Source organism: Pseudorca crassidens, chromosome 14 (assembly GCF_039906515.1).
Source record: "Pseudorca crassidens isolate mPseCra1 chromosome 14, mPseCra1.hap1, whole genome shotgun sequence".
Lineage (NCBI taxonomy): Eukaryota > Metazoa > Chordata > Mammalia > Artiodactyla > Delphinidae > Pseudorca > Pseudorca crassidens.
The window spans coordinates 44,246,451-44,266,527 of NC_090309.1; the positions used below are offsets into that span (position 1 = coordinate 44,246,451).

Genomic DNA, 20,077 nt, shown 5'->3' on the forward strand with positions numbered 1-20,077 from the left:
TATCCACTACCAAACGTAAAATAGATGGCTAGTGGGAAGCAGCCGCATAGCACAGGGAGATCAGCTCGGTGCTTTGTGACCACCTAGAGGGGTGGGATAGGGAGGGTGGGAGGGAGACGCAAGAGGGAGGAGATATGGGGATATATGTATAGCTGATTCACTTTGTTATACAGCAGAAACTAACACACCATTGTAAAGCAATTATACTCCAATAAAGATATTTAAGAAAAGGGAAAGAAATCATCTGATGCATTTCAGATGCAAAGGGAAGTCACAGAGTCATGCTAAGGCCCCCAACACAATGGAGAACATCCTCAAGGAAAAGTAAGGCATATTTACAGGCATTCAGGCAACCCAGCGTCAAGCCTGTTTAAGGACACCCTAGTTCTTTTTTAATGTTATTGTTTTTCATAATAAATACTCATTTCTTTCTGCACATAAGCTGTTAGCTGAACTCAAAAACCTTTGGTCACCTGTTCCAAGAGAGCCCTTGTAGGAAACTGCACACAAGCAGGAAAATGTTCAAGATAGAGAAATCTTAGATTGGTTCTATTTTTATCTTCAATGCCCACAAATCTCACCCTGACTACTCAGGGTCCCACGGAATTATCGTTCCTCTCCTTCCCCTGCCCCCTCCTCCCCAATATTCTCCAGGCTACCTGGTAACTGCATAAAATAGAACAAATGGAGTGGGAGACACACACATCATGATTTGGGGGCAAACGTGTGCTCCTCTCCCCAACCCGCCTCCTTACTAGCGCCTGCAGTTTCTAACATGGCCGCAAAGCCTTGCATCATTCATAACTCTCTACCCAGTGGCCCCAGCAAAGCGGTTCCCCGTCACGTACTGACCCACCGTTCATGCCACTGTAGACATTCCGGTGATGGGGTGACAGATCCTCTTGCGCCTGCCTTCGGAGGGTGCCCTCCCTGCTGCCACCGCCGCCGCCGCCGCCACCGCCGCCACCGCTGCCGCCGCCGCCGCCACCGCCGCCACCGCTGCCTCCGCCCACGTGTTTGTGATCGGGGCTCCCCCCGTAATGCTGTTTGAGGTGCTCCGGGCTGGTGCCCCGGGCCCTGGGTAGCTGCTCCAGGCTCCCGCCGACGGCGTGTTTCTGAAGATGCTCAGGGCTCCCTCCGCTGTGCCTGGCGTGCTCGGGGCTGCCCCCGGGCCTGTGCTTCTGTAAGTGCTCAGGGCTCCCGCTCAGCACGTGCTTGGGCAGCGTTTCGGGGCTGCTCCCCGCGTGCGGGTGCCTTTGCTGTTCGGGGCTGCCCTTGCACAAGGGTTTGTGGTGCTCAGGGCTGGGTCCTTTGAGGGCTTTGGTGGGCTCTGGGGTCGCGGAGGCCCTGGGCTTCTGCAGATGCTCAGGGCTGGCGCTCCTGTGCTTGGAGTGCTCCGGGCTGCCCTCGGCCCGGGGCTTCTGCAGGTGCTCCGGGCTGCCGCCGCTCGCGTGATGCTTGTGGTCCGGGCTGTCGGTGCTGCCTGTGCTGGAAGTGCTGCTGCCGTCGCCCACGTCCCGCACGTAGGGCGCCGTGGTGGCGGCAAGCTGGCAAAGGCTGGCCTGGCTGTCGATGGAGCAGCGGCTGCCCGCGCAGCCCGCGCCCTTCTCCTCGTCCAGCAGCACGCAGAGCTCCTTGAGCTCCATGTTCTCCTTCACCACCTCCTCCTGCTTCACCTCCAGCTCCTTCAGCTTCTGCAGGTATAAGGCCACTTCCTTGTGCATCACCCCCGCCGTGTAGCGGCCCAGTCTCTGCCACTCCCGGGACACCCTCTTGCCCTTCTGCCGGTCGTCATCCAGGAAACAGCAGAGGTCCCTCAGTTCCTGGTTGTCCTCCTGGAGTTTCTGGTTAATATCCTGAAAAGAGACACACAGCCATTCAAGCCAGGTATGCGTGGGAGGCGACACCAGGCTCAGACTTCTGGGAGCCAGGGAGCCTGGAATGGGTGAATTCTCTGTGATGATAGCGGAGGGAGGGAGAAGGTGAGAGGAAGCTACAGATGTGTAGCTGTCCAAAAAATTAACAATAATGGGTATTGATTCTGCTCCCTGCCCCATGCTTTACTTGCATTATCTCATCTACTTCTCACCAAACCCTCAGGGGATATTATGGTTCTTTTACAGACAGGGAAACGGGACCTCGCAAAGCTTCACTTGTCCAAGGTCATCCAGTCAGTCTTTAGGGAGCAGCCGGTTCATTAACAGGAAATCAGTAGGCTCCCTGCCCCACCTTCAAGGAAGAAAGATGGCTGCTTGTGATCTGTGAAAGGCTTAACAAGCTCTGAGGCAACAGGCCTTTCGTCAGCGCAAACGACAAACACTGCCTAGGTGTTCAGCCCACGACCCGGAGAAGCAGCCCCAACCCCTGCATGAGCGAGCAGCAAACTGTCCCCTGGTGGCGTTTCAGTCCTGCCCATCCAACCCTACTTGCCATCCTCCCTGCACGGCTCCCAGGCAGCTCACCTGGAACTCAGGTTCTTGTGTGATATTCAAACTCCCCCCCTCCCCCCAAATCGCACCTCTCAGCAAATGCCACCTCCACCCATCCTGTCGCCCTTTATAAGAACCTGTGGTTATGCCTGGCACCTCCTTCTCCCTCACCTCCCAGTTCCGAGCCAAACACGTCTCCTGAACTCTACCTCCGAAATTTACCTTGTCACTCCCATGCTTCAACCCTTAAAAGGGTCTCACTGCCCTTAGGATAAAGTGCAAAATCCTTTAAGTCTCAAAAGGACCCCAATCCTCTTAACTGGCCTACTTCTCCAGCATGAACGGTGATTCATTCATGAATATTTAGTAAGCATCTATTATGTGCCAGGTACCTGTCCAGGTGCTAGGGACAGATCAGAGGACGCAGCAAAGCCCTTGCCATCCTATGGCTTTCATTCTGGTGGGGAAGACTAACAAAAAAGCAAGTATAGAACATAATGTCATAGAGTGAAAAGTGCTGGGAAAAAGACTAAAGCAGGCTAAAAAATACTATGTTTTAAGAGAAGGCACCTCTGCAGAGAAAGAAAACATTTGAGCAAAGACCTGGGTGAAATAAAGGCACAAACATTTGCTGGAAGATGATCCCAGGCAGAGCGAAAGGCAAGTGTAAAAGCCCCAAGACAGATGTGGCTCAAGTTGCAGCAAGGCCAGTGGGCCTAAAGCGGAGTGAGCAAGGGCGGGCAGCGCTGGGAAGGAGGTCTGGGAGGTGAGGTGCAAGTGGGTGGGCACCAGGGCTAGGTAGATAATGTGGGCCTCGTCAGCCACAGGAAGACTTTGGCCTGTTGACGAGCTGAGGATAGAGGACTAGACATGATGTGATTCATTCTGCACCATCATTCTGTGCAGAAAATAGACGGCTGGGGGATGGAAGGAGGCGGGTGACTGGAAGAGAGAGAGACAGGGTAAGGTGGAAGCTGGAAGACCAGGTAGGAGGCTACAAGGTTAGTCCAGGGAGAGGGAGATGATGGTGGCGGCTACCCATGGTGGCAGTGGACAAGGTGAGACCATCCCTCCCCATCATGCACAGAGCCCCACCCATGCTGGCCTGGCCTCAGGGCCCAAGGGACAAGCCCTTCCGCTCTTTCACTCGGAAAGCTTCCCCCAGCCTCTACACAATCTTTGTTTCTCACTTTACGGCACTTCCCCATAGAAGCCATCCCTGACCACTGATCTATGCTCTGCGAGGAGCCCTTCAACTTCCCCTCTGTTGCATTACAACTTCTAATCACATACGGTTGAGTCTATCAGTCAAGTCTCCATCCTCACTAGACCAGAGTCATGAGAATGGAGACCCGTCTCTTCTGTTCACCGCTGTGCATCCTACTGTAGAAACCTGAAACCAAGGAATTCAGAATTAACTGTGAAATCCCCACTTAGTCTCCATTCACACATATAGTAAAGGGGGTAGCTGTTTCTTGAAGCACCATAGTTTGGTGGGGGGTGAAAAGAGGACAGCTACCTAAGATTTCCCTTACTCCACAAAGCCTGAAAATCTCTGGTCTTGTGACTGTCATCCAATCCAGACCTAGAGGTACTCAGAGAGGGGACTTGATTCTCCCAAACTCAGGTTGATTCCAACACTTCCCCCTGATATTGACTAGGAAATAAACCATAAAACAGCTGCCACCCTGGAATCTGCCAAGCTGGAATCTCCTGGCAGTCATGAGGCCTAACGTGGGAGTGATTCTCAAGGCCTGAGGAGAAAGAGGCTCTGTGCCGCTTAGTTTTCAACTCAATTCTAACTCTTAGCATCACCAATCCTTGTGTCTAATGCCCATCTAGTCCTTTTGCTTCTCAGTGCCACTCTCTGACCTCAGGCCCGGCTGTTTCCAAAAGCCTCCAGGAGGCCTCCCTGCCTTGGTCTACCCCAGCCCCTAACTTCCCTTGCTCACTCCAATCCAAGCTCTCTCTGGCCAGACTGATCGTCAAAAACTCTCCCTGCAGGTAGTGTCTCTCCTGCCCCTAAACCCCCATTGCCTCCCCTTTGCCAAGGAAAATGAATAAACCCTTGGGCCAGGCCTACAAGGCTTTCTTCCTGCCTTTCTACTTTTAGCTCCCTCTAATTGTGAAGCAGCTAATTATGAACCCTGATTAGGTCTAACTTTCCAACTAGAAAATACTATCTTCTGCCTTCTATAGACTTACCTAAGAGGACAGATTGCTCTGATAAGACTCCACCAGCCCTAGAACAGCATCTGGTGTGCAGCAGCGCCAGGCTTGAATGAATGACTAAAGTATCCCATTCACTGCTCAACGCCTATAAGACACACTCCTTAGAGCACTCATTGGGCATCTTTTTTTTTCTTTCTTTCTTTTCTAATGTAGGTTACCTTAGCTTCTGGAGGGCAGAGTACATTCCAATGTCTTTCTTTGCATAACTGACACACTTGATTTGGTGTGTTGCATACAATGAATGCTTAATATGTGTTTATGGACTGACCAGCCCTTTAAAGCGCTAGGCCTATGGCCAAAACAGGATACAGCTCTAGCTACTGAGAAAATATTTCTTATTGTCGTTTTCAGCTAGCCCTGCTGTGTTGGAGTCTGTAGTAATAAGAGAATAAATTGTTCCTTGACACTGGTGCTTTATGGGAAATCAGAAGCTGTGGATATTCCGAGAAAATAATGCTAAACAAAATTAATCATTCTCAGCTTCACAGCTCATGCAGCTCAATATCAAAAAAACAAACAACCCAATCCAAAAATGGGCAGAAGACCTAAGCAGACATTTCTTCAAAGAAGATATACAGATTGCCAACAAACACATGAAAGGATGCTCAACATCACTAATCATTAGAGAAATGCAAATCAAAACTACAATGTGGTATCACCTCACACTGGTCAGAATGGCCATCATCAAAAAATCTACACCAATAAATGCTGGAGAGGGTGTGGAGAAAAGGGAACCCTCTTGCACTGTTGGTGGGAATGTAAATTGATACAGCCACTATGGAGAACAGTATGGAGGTTCCTTAAAAAACTAAAAATGGAACTACCATATGACCCAGCAACCCCACTACTGGGCATATACCCTGAGAAAACCATAATTCAAAAAGAGTCATGTACCACAATGTTCACTGCAGCACAATAGCCAGGACATGGAAGCAACCTAAGTGTCCATCGACAGATGAATGGATAAAGAAGATGTGGCACATATATACAATGGGATATTACTCAGCCATAAAAAGAAATGAAATTGTTATTTGCAGTGAGGTGGATGGACCTAGAATCCATCATACAGAGTGAAGTAAGTCAGAAAGAGAAAAACAAATACCATATGCTAACACATATATATGGAATTTAAAAAAAAAATGGTTCTGAAGAAACTAAGGGCAGGACAGGAATAAAGACGCAGATGTAGAGAATGGACTTGAGGACACGGGGAGGGGGAAGGGTAATCTGGGACAAAGTGAGAGAGTGGCATGGACATATATACACTACAAAATGTAAAACAGATAGCTAGGGGGAAGCAGCTGCATAGCACAGGGAGATCAGCTTGGTGCTTTGTGACCACCTAGAGGGGTGCGATAGGGAGGGTGGGAGGGAGACACAAGAGAGAGGGGATATGGGGCTATATGTATACGTAGAGCTGATTCACTTTGTTATAATGCAGAAACTAACACACCATTGTAAAGCAATTATACTCCAATAAAGATGTTAGGGCTTCCCTGGTGGCGCAGTGGTTGAGACTCCGACTGCCGATGCCGGGGACACGGGTTCGTGCCCCGGTCCGGGAAAATCCCACATGCCGCAGAGCGGCTAGGCCCGTGAGCCATGGCCGCTGAGCCTGCGCATCCGGAGCCTGTGCTCCGCAACAGGAGAGGCCACAACAGTGAGAGGCCCGCGTACCGCAAAAATAAAAAAAAAAGATGTTAAAAGAAAAATCATTCTCAGCTTCAAAAATTCTTCCACATTTAGCTTAATCCTCCCATTTCATAGAAAGTTTGTCATGTTCTTCTTCATCTAACTGAATTTCCATGTGAAAATATCCCCTTTGAGTATCCTACAACTATTCCTGTTTTCCCCAGAACTGGGAAGTAAATAGGACTTGTGCCACCATGGGCTCCTTCCCAAATGGAGTGAAATATATACAGTTGACCCCTGAGCAAACTGGGGATTAGTGGTGCTGACACCTGGCCAAGTTGAAAAGCCATGTAACTTATAGTCTGACCTCAGTACACCAGATCCACAATCATGGATTCAACCACCAGCAGATAGTAGCACTGCAGTATTTAGTAGTGAAAATATCCCTGTAAAAGTGGACCTGTGCAGTTCAAACCTGTGTTTTCAAGTGTCAACTGTACTTCTCAGAACTCTAGTTGGGGTAGAAGGGGCGTGTATTAGCCCATTCAGTTTTATCACAGTTCCTTTTTTTCCGTTATTATTCTTGCAAATATTATTTACTCTCCAATTATGAGCTATTTCCTCTGCCTTCTAATGAACAGCTAAGCAACCAGCTTGATAATAACCTTGTGAGCTAGTTTTTTCAAATCTATCACTGTAAGACTTGGGCCGTCTTTTTCAAAACAGTGTCTTTTTTAACACTGCAGCAGGCTACTGGATGTTGCCCATCTGTCTAAAGGGGGCTTTTAAAAGATTAAATCCATAATCACCCGAAATTCATATCATCCCAAATTTCATACATAAGATTCTCAAGTACTATAACTGTGGTTAAAGAGTTGTTTTAATTTGTTATTTTTCCATCATTGCAGGATGGGGAATTGGTGTGTTGGCGAACGAGGAAGAAAATTAATGTGCTGCAGATAAAAAATCCATAGAGATTGAATTGCCCCCAATACCCGCCCCCGCCCCCAGAAAATTCCAGGCCAGAGCAGTCTGGGTGTTGGTATATGCTCAGAAGTGCACGAACATGGTTCTCAGGAATCCATCCCTTTCAACAGCAGCACCCTAACCGGAATCTCCTTTCTCCAACCCCTTTTAGGATGACACATTCTAACCAGAGAATGTCAACTAGCCAAAAGAAAAGAAAATCAGCTTCTTTGGAACATTTCATATCTGTGTGACCTTAAGAAAGCTATTTAACCTCACTGTGGTTTCTTCATCTATGTATCATTTAATCTTCACACCTCAAGTGGAAATAATATCCCCATTTAGCAGATGAGAAAACGGAGGCTCAAAAAGGTTATTTGCCCAAGCTACCCAAATTGTCAGACTCCAAAACCTTTCTCTTTCCCACTCTGCACTACCTCCTAAATGTTTAAACACAAACAAGTCAGCCAGTGCTTGCACAGAGTCACAGGCCCCTCAAAGGAAAAGAACGATGCTCCCATTCCCCAATGTCCACAGCCACAGTACCACCTAGAAGCCTTGAAAATATTTAGATGCAATTTCAAAGGCAGCTCACAGAAAGAGGCATAAGAAAGAAAAGTGTTATGGCCTTAATTACCCTAAATTTACAGTCTTCAGCTGAGAGTCCCAAACCAACAGAGGCAAAAAAAAAAAAAAAGAAAGAAAATCCCTTCCTTCCAATTAAATGAAAATAAATTTTAAATGTACTATCGTTATCTCCCATTTCCTCCCACCCCACCTCTTTCCTTTTCCCCCTTGGTATCCATACATTTGTTCTCTAAGTCTCACTATTGATACTATGTATAAAATAGACAACTGTTGGGAACATACTGTATAGAGGAAACTCTACTTAATGCACTGTGGTGTCCTAAATGGGAGGGAAATCCAAAAGGGAGGGAATATATGTACACGTATGGCTGATCCATTTGGCTGTGCAGTAGAAACTAACACAACATTGTAAAGCAACTATACCCTAATAAAAATTAATAAAAAAATAAAGTGAAATGTACTATCACTTATTCAGTCAATCACATTTATGGATCACTATGGTGTCTAGGGAAGCTCTGAGCCGATATGTGGAAGGGAAGGAAGAAGGCTTGCCCCTCAGAGTTGGCCAGAGGCTTAGGAGGGGCCGCCATGTGGCTGCCCCAGGATGATGGGAATGAGGAGAAGGGGCTGCATCAGAAAGTAACCAACCCCCATCATTTCCGAACTTGATAAGGAAGTGGACTGGAAAGTCTTTTAATGCCAGGTCACGAATCTAGACCACAAGGAGACTCTTACTTGAGGTGTAACCGCTCTTATCTGGCCTGATAGGTACTTCCCTAAATGAGGTTACTGGAATGAAGACCCGGTCCTCCCCTCCCCCACACCACTCACACACAGACCCCCACAACCTAAAAGAACTTCCAAGTATTTCTAAGCTCTTATGTCAATGCTCCATACTATCAAAATCTCTAGGAAATTAATTACAAACTCTTCCAAGTTGCATTATAGTTCAAGCCATGAAAGATTAAATTGGAGGGTTACGAACTATATTTGTGTCCAGCTTTGCCACGGAAACCCACATCCAGGAGATGCATGGCATTACGTACACTTACGCATCATCTCCTGGTGACAATAACTACCATTTTTTGCAGTCAAGTCCAGAACTAAACCTTCACCTAAATTATAATTTATTGTCACACCCCCCTAGGAGGTGGTTATTATGATTTGCATTTTATTGATGAGTAAAATAAGGCTCTGAGAAATTACCCAGGCTCACCCTCCTGGCCATATGAGGATTCTAGATGCAGACCCACCTCTGAGATGATCTTCCCCCTACACCACCCTGCCTCTAATCCAAGAGTCTGGTACTTAATAGTCCGTTAGTAACGAATTAAGCCAAAGGAGAGAGTAAGGCTTGGGATTTTTCTAAGAGATCCTCCTAACTGCATCTGCTCTAGGGACTATATATGACAGTCAACTGGAGCCTCAGGGGAGGGCCTTCTCCACCTGCACTGGGCCCAGCACCCTGGTGAGCATCTAGCAGTTCTCCCCCTCCCACTCCCCTTTGCCCCAGAATCCGAGGGCTGGAGCCGCTGAGGCAATTAAGAAAGTGTCTACTGCCTGAGAAGTGGGGTGGGAGTGGAAAGGGGACAAGAACAGCATGTGCCTGCGGGAATTTGCTCCCCGAGGTCCCTGCAGCGATTTCGTTTGTGTCTGGCTTCCTATAAACAAAAAAAGAACAATGAGAGGAAGGCATACCAGGAGGCACCAGTGCAAGCGGTGAGGAGAGGAAGTTTTGCGGTACACTCGGGCAGGGCGGTTCCCCGCCACCCATCTGCTGCAGCCAGCCGGGCTGGCACATTGCTGGCACACTCAGAACACTCCAAGGGGAAAAGAAAGGTGGTGGGGGGTTGGGGTTTTATTGTTTTGTTTTTCTTTTGTTCTTTTTTTCCCCCTAAGAGCAAAGAGGGAGGATTGGCTCCAAAGGAAAGCATGACTGGATAGCACTTAAGGTACACTTTCAAAACCCTGTGCTTCCTAAACTGAGACCCTCTGCCCTTCCCCTCCCAGCTAGACGAAATTATAATCAAATTGGGGGTAAATGGGGGCGGTCAGGCCACCCCAGACGACGCCAGACGACGCCAGCCGAACTCGAGGAAAAGGAAAGCATAGGAGCAGGTAGAAAACAGAATGTGAAAGAAGAGGTAAGCTCCTCTGCACCATGCGACATAGCCCAGTTACGAGGGTGGCGCCGCGGCTTCACCCTGGGCGCCCCGCCAGCACCACTTCCCTGCATCGGCGCCCTTTCCTCACCCTCTGCCCCACGGAAAAGTCGTGGCGCCAGAGCGGCCATATCGTATCACGGATCCCCAAGGGCAAAGATGCTCTGGACTCGCTCCTTCGCTCGTTTTTTCCCCTGCCTGGCCGTAACCCGGCTCCCCAAAGCACTGATTTTCCCGGCTTCCCGGAAAATTAAAGCTTCCGCGTACCCATCGCTCCCCTCCCAGCCTTTCAGCATCCTTGGCGCCCGCTCCTCCGGCCACGGAGGACCACGAGCTCGACGCTAGTGCGCCCCATAGGGGGAAGAGGAGGGAACCAAACGTCTACAAAGTTTGGAAAAGTTTCCAAAGGGCTGGGGAAGGGGAGCAGGGGATGCTGACAGGGAGAATGGCGGGGGAGATCACCTGTTGACGGAAGGGGGGAAAGTTTGCCTGGTCCCACCTCCCAAGGGCGCCCGGCGCCCGGCTCCCCGCCCCGCCGAGCCCGGCGCTCACCTTGAGCCCGCGGATCTCGCCGAGGTGCAGCTGCAGGCGACGGTTGACCTCGCGGATGAGGTTGCTGTGGTCCAGCATCGCGCTCACCTTCTCCGCCTCCGCGCGCCGCAGGCAGCGGATCAGCTCCTCCTTGCTCCACTGCAGCAGCTCCTCGTCCGACACTTTGGACAGGTCCTCCACGGCAGTGGCCGCAGACGGGCTGGCAGAGGTTGGGGGACAACTTTCCGCCGCCGCAGCCGCCGCCGATGAGCCTCCGGCCGCCTTCGACATGGTATCCGCGAGACGGCAGGTGCGAGTGGGTGGAAGAGGCAAAGCAACTCCCGAAGGCGCGGGCACGGCTGGGCCGCCTCCGCCCACACCCCAGTGCGCTCCAACGAGTCAGCTGCACCGCCCGGAGGCCACTGGGTTGGGGCGGCAGGGGTCGCGCTGGACCGCCATCCTACCTCGCCATCCCTGTGCGCGCGCCCGCGCACCCCCAGGGCCGGTCAGCCACCCGCGCGCTGCGGCCAAGGCACATCCCAACTCCGCGCAAGTCCATGGTGAGGGGCGCCGTGAAGCTGGCGCCGCCGCGGGAGACCCTAGAGGACCGCACCCCGGTTCCCCTGCCCTCTCTGCCGCCCTAATTCAAGCCTGTCGCCCCCCACACTCTGGCACACACGCACTCACACACGCTCACTTTCCTCCCCCTTGCCCAGCTGCAGCCCCCGCTTCTCTCCTCTCCTAGCCCCGCCGGGGAGCGCCGGGCTCCGCGGCACCTCGGGAGCTAATCCAGCGCCGCCGCCGCCGCTGCCCGAGGGACTGGCGCAGCCCGCCGGCTGCGCTCCTCCTGCAGCCTTTGCTGCGCCCGCTGCCGCTCCCAGGCTGCTGGGGGAAGCCTAGGATTTGCAGCGCCGAGCGGTGGGGGCGGGGGAGGGGGGCGTTTAAAGGCTGGACCGGCAAGAGGAGGAGCCTGAAGCCGGGGCAGCCCGCAGCCGGCCACACCTCCCGCGCGGGCTGCAAGCTGCTGCAGCCGCTCGCCCGCCCGCTGGGATCCCGAAGCGCGCTGTGCGCTGTCCCGCCGGGCAAGGCCGTGGGCGCGGCTTCTTCAGCGCCCGGGCGCAGGTCGGGGTGGGGTGGGAGGGGGAGAAGTATAAGAAGCTGTGACACTCGGTCTTTGGGAGGCGCGCGCGCGCCACCATGTGGCAGAAGCAGCTCCCTCCGCCCCCTGCACGCCAGGCTCGTCACCGGGCAGGGGAAACAGCTGCGAGGTATTTTGAGAAATTGGGGTTCAGGAAAGATGCGTAGCAGGACCTGAAGGGTAACCGTCTGACTGTACTTTGGAGAATGGAAGAAGAGGTCGATGGCAAAAGCAAGGGGGGAGGGCTTTGGGGAAGGAACGTTTAAGAAAACCCCTATACTCTAAGAAGGGGAAAAAGAGGCTTCTGGGCAATACTCTTTAGGGACCATCCACCCCTACGCTCACCCAAGGCCTTTATCTTTTCTATAAATCAACGACTTTGTAACGAAGCTTAAGGGGAGGTTCTGAATCTTTTCTATTTTTGTTTGCAAAACACCAAAGCCTTAATTAAGGGAAAAACAAAAACCTTCATCTCTTGCTTCCCGAAGCCTGGATTTTAAGGTCAGCACAGTCATCTCCCCTCTGAGCAAAGCACGGCCCCTTAGACAAGCTGAAATGCCAGCCAAGGAGATTTTCATTTTCCTCTGTGCCGCAGGCTGCCCTGTATTACTGCCTTGGCTGTTTATGATGGTAATTTCTGGAAGGGGTACTCTGTGTCCCTGAGTACTAACTTTGGGCTACAAGAGTCCCTTCCCCGCCCCAGTTCTACTCTCACACGAAGTCGCATGGAATCATCTCTGAGCTGAAAACGTGTTGTTTTGCCTGAAGAATTGGATGTATTTGGTCCTGGCATGTCACTTAGGTGAATCCTCTCCTCTCCAGGATGGAGACAGGGTCAGAAAACTGCAGGGATTTGCCCCCAGGGGGCTTCAGAAAACCGGAGTGCAGAGGCAATCATCTCCATCCAGTAGGATGAGAATCTAAGTCAGAGACCCTTACCAGCTGGTCAGTGTGTGTCCCCTGATAAAGCTGCCACCTGTTAAGAAATGATCACTTGAGGACTTCTGAGACCAGACTTCCTGGACAGCCTGCAAGGTGGTATTGCCCTCTGACGTAGATGGCCTTCAAGTTCCCCTCAGCTTGACTACACTTCAGACAGGTTTCTTCCTGACCAAAGGTCCCTGACCTCCCTTTACGTAGAACATTTACTTTAGAAAACTTTCCATTGTCAATTCTTTCTCTGCACCCTTGAACTGTCGATCATCTCCCAGCTTCTCACCAGTTTTACCACCCAGGAATTCTTTCTCAAGGACCTGGGAGCCATCCCTTTGAAATGTGACCATCAAGGATGATGGTCCTTGGATCCAAGCATGATCGATCATCAGGGATGATATATCTCTCTGGGAGGGAGAAGCCTAACTTCAATAAGTACCAGTTAGCAGACAGATGGCCTCATCACATTGACCCATGGTCCCCCGCACCCAGCATCCTCTAGTACTGGTGACCGTTGAACAACAAGAGTTTGAACTGTGGGCGTCTGCTTATACATGGAGCTCCAGCCATCCATCTACATTTGAGGCAGGAAGAAGGTAGAAGCAAATGGCACAAGTTCTCCTGGTAATATGACCCAGTGAATCTCACTTATATCCTAATAGCCCGGGTTTGCCATCTGACCACCTCGCAGCTTCAAGTGAAGCTAGGTAATTTTTTTAAGTTAAGCATATCAATGCCACAAGTAAAATCAAAGTTGTTTTAATAAGAAATAAGAAAACAAATATTGGATAGGCAACTAACAATTTCATATGCAAACCTTAGCAGTGGACTCTGTGTACAGTAAATGGAGGTAGCTCAAAACCAGCCATAAATGACTCTAAGTCATTAGGTCCTGACGGTTTTACCTCATTTGTTGTTTTGAACTAACTGTTCCATCACAGCTCACTAATCGTCCAACCCAGATTCTCACTAGGTCTCACCTGACCATCCTCACGGGTCCATCTGACTTCAGTATCACCTGTCTCGAATTTGGTTTCCACAGAACTGCCCAAGTGAACTACCTAAAAAGTCAAGTCCAGCTGCGTCCCCCCTAAGGTAGATTGAATCATTGTTCATAATTCTTCACAACCTCCCTGTATAATTCATACCATCTCTGCCATGCAACTTTGCAGTAGCTCCCACTGAGGGGGGCAGAGTTTATCCTCTCTTGATGATATTGTGCTTGGCCACAGGACTTGCTTTGCTACTGGAGAGTGGGTGCACCTGAGGGTGTAACCCTTCTCTGGTGAGAACTCACCCTCTTGTACTTCCACACTTCACGGGGAAAAGAGCTAACTTTGGGTGGCTGTTTTGGCTTCAGTCTGGGCCTCACACAGGGCCACCCTGAAGCACGGCCACCCTCCCCTCACAGACTCAGATCTGTGTGCAAGAATGTGTGATTGTTATTAGGCCACCGAGTTTGGGGGAGATTCATTGTGCAGCATGAATGCTATCGATAGCAGATACAACTCCCCTGCCTAAATCCCTTCAGTGGCATCTCAGTATCTCTCCACAGAGCAAAGCCACATTCCTTACCAGAGCACGGAAGACGGGCACAGTCTGCCCTTGCCTGCTTCTCCAGCCCTCCCCCCCACCCTACGTTGCCTCATATTTCATACTTATCCAGTGCCAAGCTGCCCGTAGCTCCCTATGGGCACTTTCTATACCTCTGTGCCCCACTGGTGCTGTTCTCTCAATGCCTTCCCCGCCTTTTTCCCCTGGACAACTCACAGTGTATCCTTCCATGGGCAACATCTCCTCCAGGTCTCTGGCAACAGCCCACACTTCTCCAGTGGAGGCAGAAGTGAGTATCCCTCTCCACTCCCATAACCTCCAGTGCATACCCCTAGCTCAGCATTTAAAATAGAATATCAAACTACAGAAAATTATAGGTAGAGACTCAGACTAACCCAGCTCAATCCTAGCAGAAAGTTTAGCTCCAGCCAGAATTTAATATTCTATCTTTTCTGTTTTCTCCAAACCCTACAGGCTCCCATCATGCCCTACAGAACTCCTCGGTGCAATGGGAGATGCTCTTGAGGACATTGCTGAGTACATCCCACAGCGCCTTGTCATGACACTGCACCCTAATCCATGAGGTTTCTTGGCAACTCATTAGTTTTAATCTTCCAAAGACTAAATTATGCAACTGGTGTGTATTCCTCTTTGCACTGGGTGCTGGGAAGTCAGATCCAAACTTGTGGCCCACATTCAGTTACTTAGACAAGACTTCAGGAGTATAATTTTTTTGACTAATTCTGACTTCCATCATGTTTTTACTTTCAAATTTCCTTCTCCAAATTTCCACATTTCTTTTTTACCTTGCTCTGTATGTATCTTTGTAAGTTACCGGATACATACATCTATAAGCACATATACGTGTGTACACACACACACACGGCAATAAAGAAAGGAAGAGGGGGCTTCCCTGGTGGCGCAGTGGTTGAGAGTCTGCCTGCCATTGTAGGGGACACGAGTTCGTGCCCCGGTCCGGGAAGATCCCACATGCTGCGGACCGGCTAGGCCCGTGAGCCATGGCCGCTGAGCCTGCGCGTCCGGAGCCTGTGCTCCGCAACGGGAGAGGCCACAACAGTGAGAGGCCCGCGTACCGCAAACAAAAAAATTTAAAAAAAAACAAAAAAAAGGAAGGAAGAAAGGGACAAAAGGGAAAGAGAGGTCTTGTCTTCAATCATAGACCCTATATGTTTTCTCTCCCATTTACTTTGACGTCTTCTCCCTCTATTAGCCCCTAAATTCCGTGAAGACAAGGCCTACTTCCTACCTAGAGTCCGCACTCAATAAGGAAAGGAGAGGAGGGAGGGAACAAGTTTGCTAGAGGCTTTTGTTCAGAATTTTTTATCCCCCTGGTTTGGAATGCCTCTTCCTTTTAAAATATTAATTACTATTTGGTATTTGCTGTCTTAGAAGTCAAAGGAGTGATCTGCAGTTTAGAAAAGTTTTCGAAATTGTTTAAACGTAGGGTAGTATGGTGCTTTGATGAGCTCGTCTCAAATGGCTACAAAATGCACTCAGGTGGCAGGTTTATCCTCTGATGATGCCAGAGTGAGTTATGGCACTGCATGAACAAGGCTGCGGCTCATCTCACTGTATCTGTGTTGTGTCAAGTAACACAAGCAGCCATTGAAACCTCCTATCTTGCTCCACCAAGAACCACTTTCCCAAACAACACTTCAAAACTCAGTGGAAGTGCAACGGATCTTGGCTTTGCTCCCTAATTCTGAGTCCAGAGCCAGAGAACACGGCCATGTGTGGAGCCACGAAGTAGCTGGGAATCCTAGCTCCGGTGAGGAACCTCTGGGGGTGGTGGATGTTACTGCTAGATGCCTCCAAAACATGTTTCCACTGCAAGCCACTGCGGAAGTGCTTTGCCTTGATCCAGCCCCACAAACGGAATATTTAGGAGCTTGCTAGGTTTTATTGCACTTTGTTCTACCAAGTACTAGGGCAGAAACTGCGAAAGGAAGAGAGGTCCAGCCAGCCTGACCCCCAGTGTTGAGATCCCTGGTGTCTTCTGGCTCAGGGGAGGGAACAGCTGCTCTGTGCTCCTCCCACACCTCCAGGCTCACAGCTGCGCTCTGTGGGTGGGGGAGGTGTGCATCTCAGTGAAGGCAGAGGGTACTTCAAGGAGCCCCTATTTTCTGTCGTTTGTAAAGGAAATGAGCATACCCAATTGTGGTAATTCCTGGACCTTTAGTGCTATTTTCACTATTAACCCTCCTCCGGGTCTCTACTCCACAGATTCTCAGCCTTGGTTACATACTGGAATGACCTGGGGTGTTTAAAACATGCTGATGCCTGGCCCTCTCTCCCTAGAGATTTCTGATTTAATAAGTCTGGGGTGCAGCGTGCACATTAGTTTTTTTTTAAACTCCCCACATGATTCTGCTGTGTGGCAGTTTGAAAATTGCTGTTGTAGACTGTGTAGAACACTGTCCAATAGAAATACAGTACAAACCACAAATGCAATTTTAAATTTTCTAATAGTTGCTTTTAGAAGTGAAAACAAACAGGTGACACTAATTTTAATAATAGAGTTCATTTACCCTAAATATCCAAAATATTAGTTCAACAGGTAACCAACATAAACAATTATTAATGAGATGCTTTGCATTTTTGTAGTAAGTTTTCAAAATCTAGCATGTATTTTACCTTTACAGCACATCTCAGCTCAGACATATTTCAAGTGCCCAATAGCCACATGTGACTAGTGGCTTCCAAATTGGACAGCATGGCTGTAGACCATTTGGTTGGGGGGAGGGAGTGGAATGAAGAGTGGTACCTGGGCTTCCCTGGTGGCGCAGTGGTTGAGAGTCCGCCTGCCGATGCAGGGGACACGGGTTCATGCCCCGGTCCGGGAAGATCCCACATGCCGTGGAGCGGCTGGGCCCGTGAGCCATGGCTGCTGAGCCTGCGCGTCCGGAGCCTGTGCTCCGCAACAGGAGAGGCCACAACAGTGAGAGGCCCACGTACCGCAAAAAAAAAAAAAAAAAAAAAAAAAAAGTGGTACCTGTGGTGGGCTGAATAATGACACCCCAAAAGATATCCATGTGCTAATCCCTGGAACCTGTGAATGTTACCTTACATGGAAATAAAGGACTTTGCAGATAGGATTACATTAAGAATCTTGAGATAGGGTCCTAGCTTATCCCAGGGGGCCCTACATGCAATTACATGTATCCTTGTAGGCGGGCGGCAGAGGCAGATTTCCCAGAAGAGGGGAGGGCTATATAACCACACCAGCTGGGACTGGAATGATGAGGCCACAAGTAAGGGAATGCTGGCAGAGTCAGCATAGAAACTGGAAGTGTCAAGGAGCAGATTCTTCCTAGAGCCTCTGGAGGAAACACAGCCCTTCCAATACTTTGATTTCAGTCCCTAAGACTCATTTCAGATTCCTGGCTTCCTGTGAGAGAATAAATTTCTGTTGTTTAAAGACACTAAGTTTGAGGCCACAATAGGAAACTAATACAGCACCAATTATAACAGCACTTCCTTTTTATCTGTATTATCACAGCCTGTCTCCTTTTATAGCTAGTTGGATACCTATTGATTTTTTCTTTTTGAGGCAGGGACATGTCTATTCATTGATGAACCCTCCACCACACCTGGCAGGTAAAGTGTTGGTTGTGGGAGCATCAGCAAAGGTCGCTCAGATGCATCTGAAGCACAGTCTTCAGGGTGCCCAGACTGTGGTGTGCACTCAGGAACAGCATGAAAGGAAGGCCTCCTCCAGGAGAGATCTCTATCTGGGGAAGTGACAGATCACAAACATCCAGACGCCCACTGGTCCACTGTACCGCCTGCCCACCCTAGTCCCTTGACGTGTCTTTGAGAAGCAGTAACCCCAGGAGTAGAAAAAAGGAAGAAAGTGCTAAAAGCAGGAACTGCCTACCGGGTCTGACCTGCGAGGCAAACTCCAGCAGACTAGCCCACCCCTGTCTGTCCCAGAGCAGACCCACACCCACACAATCAGGAAGTTTTCAGTCCCTTTGCTCAGCTGCCTAAATAGACATAGTTAAGAGTCTCACAAGTGAAAATGCCTCTTCACACTTTTGCTCAATAAAATTGCTTTTCTCCTAACACAGAGATCAGCTGCCCTGAGGGTGTGCAAGTTTGATTAGGAAGTCTGCTCTTAGGCAGACAGACAGTCTCCTGCCAGCATCAGTACAACCTGGAATGTTGGCTTATAATTGCCCGCATATAGTTAAAAAGGATAAATGACAGAGCAAAAGTTGAGGTATACTCATTGCCTTTCAGAACAGCACCTTCCAAAGTGCCGTGGTCACACTGTACTGGAGAACTCTCATGGACGAGGCACACAATCTTATTGAATCAACTATGGGACAGGCATTTTATCCCATTTTATAGATGAGGAGTCCAAGGCTCAGGCCAGACCCACACAGTTAATGTAGAGTGTCATTCTAATGATCGTTTTCACCAAAAGAAGCAGGAGGAGCTTGAAGACTCTGCAGGTGACTCTCTGGGCCCCCAACCTTAGATACAGCCTTCAAAAGTGGAATAGGGGTCTTCAGTGGTGTATTCAGTGAGACCCAGGTTTCTGGAAACAGCAGTCCAGCAAGCAGAGAATGAGAACAGGCTCTGAAGGTGACAGAAAGAGAGTCCTTATGCCTTTGCCATATTAATTTGCCAATTAGGACTTGTAAAGAAGTCCTAATTGCAGAATAGTTTGCAAGGAAGGGAGCTGTAACTTGTTTTCTTTGGTTTGTCTGGTAGCATCTACAGAAGTTGCTAAGGCACGTGCTTTCCCATGGAGATGTTTGCATACGATGCTCTGTGCCTCAGCACCACTGTGCTGCTGGTAATTCCTACCCCTTCATGTCGCAGCCTTAATGTCACTGCCCCAGAGACACCATCACTAATCAGGTCATCAGAAGGACCTACTCCTTCATCGTGGATTCATTGCCTTATTAGTTTCCTTTATAACACTTTTCATTTGCAATTATTTCTATTTTGTTTGTTTACTCTCCATTTTTCAGCTGGGAAAGGCATGAAGGGAGGAATTGTGTTTGTGTTGTGCCTGACCCATGGTACGTACTCAGGAACTCTTTCAGTAACTGGATAAATTGCAGATGCTAAATACTTGCTCATCAGCACAGCAAGCCGCTAATCACTCTGTGCTTTATAACAGTACAAATCCCCCAACACCGGAATGCTGATTCAGTTGGTCTGGGGTGAGGTCCTGGAAGTGTGTATTCAAAGGCTGCTTCTTGGCTGACTCTGACGTGATCAATCATTAGAACAGCATGTGGGAGCCCCTGCCTGCCTCCTCACACAATTTTTATTTGTTGTCTTTGCAGTGAGAGTCATGGCAACCACCTAATTCACACACTCATTTCTGGGTCTTTGGGATGCCTGAGAGTATTTTGTGAATCCTATATGCATATGTACCCTTGTCTATCCACAAGAAGCCATGAATAAGATTCAGGGCTAATGTTACCTCTTATACACCGTGAGTTAACACTCCCCAGCAAGATGGAGAGACAAAGACCACCACCATGGTGGGAATCTGGGGGGATATTCAGGGCAGCTGAGGAATTCTACTTTCTGGAAAATGCATTCCAAGTTCCTTGGAACCTGAAAGTGACATATATCTTTTGGGAGCTTGTAAAAGAACCAGAAGCTAGACCACCTAAGGATGGCGAAGTGAATTCTATGCAGGCTTGAGTGATAGGAGACCAACTTTAAATACTCTCTTAGCAATAGATGGGGAATGAGGCCAGAAATGGCAGCAACAGGGAGCAGAGGCCACAGCCACACAGTGGTGACATCAAAAGAAAAAGCTGGAAAGGAATCAAGTACCTGAGAAATTAACTTCACTCTGGGCCTTTACTGTTGTCCATGGACCAGCAGCATTGTCTTCACCAAAGACCTCGCTAGGAATTCAA

At 49.3% G+C, this 20,077-nt stretch overlaps 1 protein-coding gene across 9 annotated transcripts in view; it reads right to left on the bottom strand.

The window, feature by feature from the left end:
- Positions 1 to 20,077, bottom strand: part of CCDC85A (coiled-coil domain containing 85A) — a 685,546-nt gene that overhangs the window by 192,430 nt on the left and 473,039 nt on the right. For 2 of the 9 annotated variants that reach the window (XM_067705037.1, XM_067705036.1), the window contains exons 1-2: positions 10,562 to 11,601; positions 857 to 1,856 (exon numbers count right to left, since the gene is read on the bottom strand). The exons of 2 other annotated variants lie outside the window; for them this stretch is intronic. In XM_067705037.1, coding sequence (XP_067561138.1) covers positions 857 to 1,856; positions 10,562 to 10,831 — 1,270 coding nt within the window. In that variant the 5' untranslated portion in view covers positions 10,832 to 11,601. Of the gene's footprint in view, positions 1 to 852; positions 1,857 to 10,561; positions 11,602 to 20,077 lie in introns of those variants that run through there. 5 more of the 9 variants (XM_067705039.1, XM_067705038.1, XM_067705042.1 and 2 more) reach the window with 3 other exon arrangements.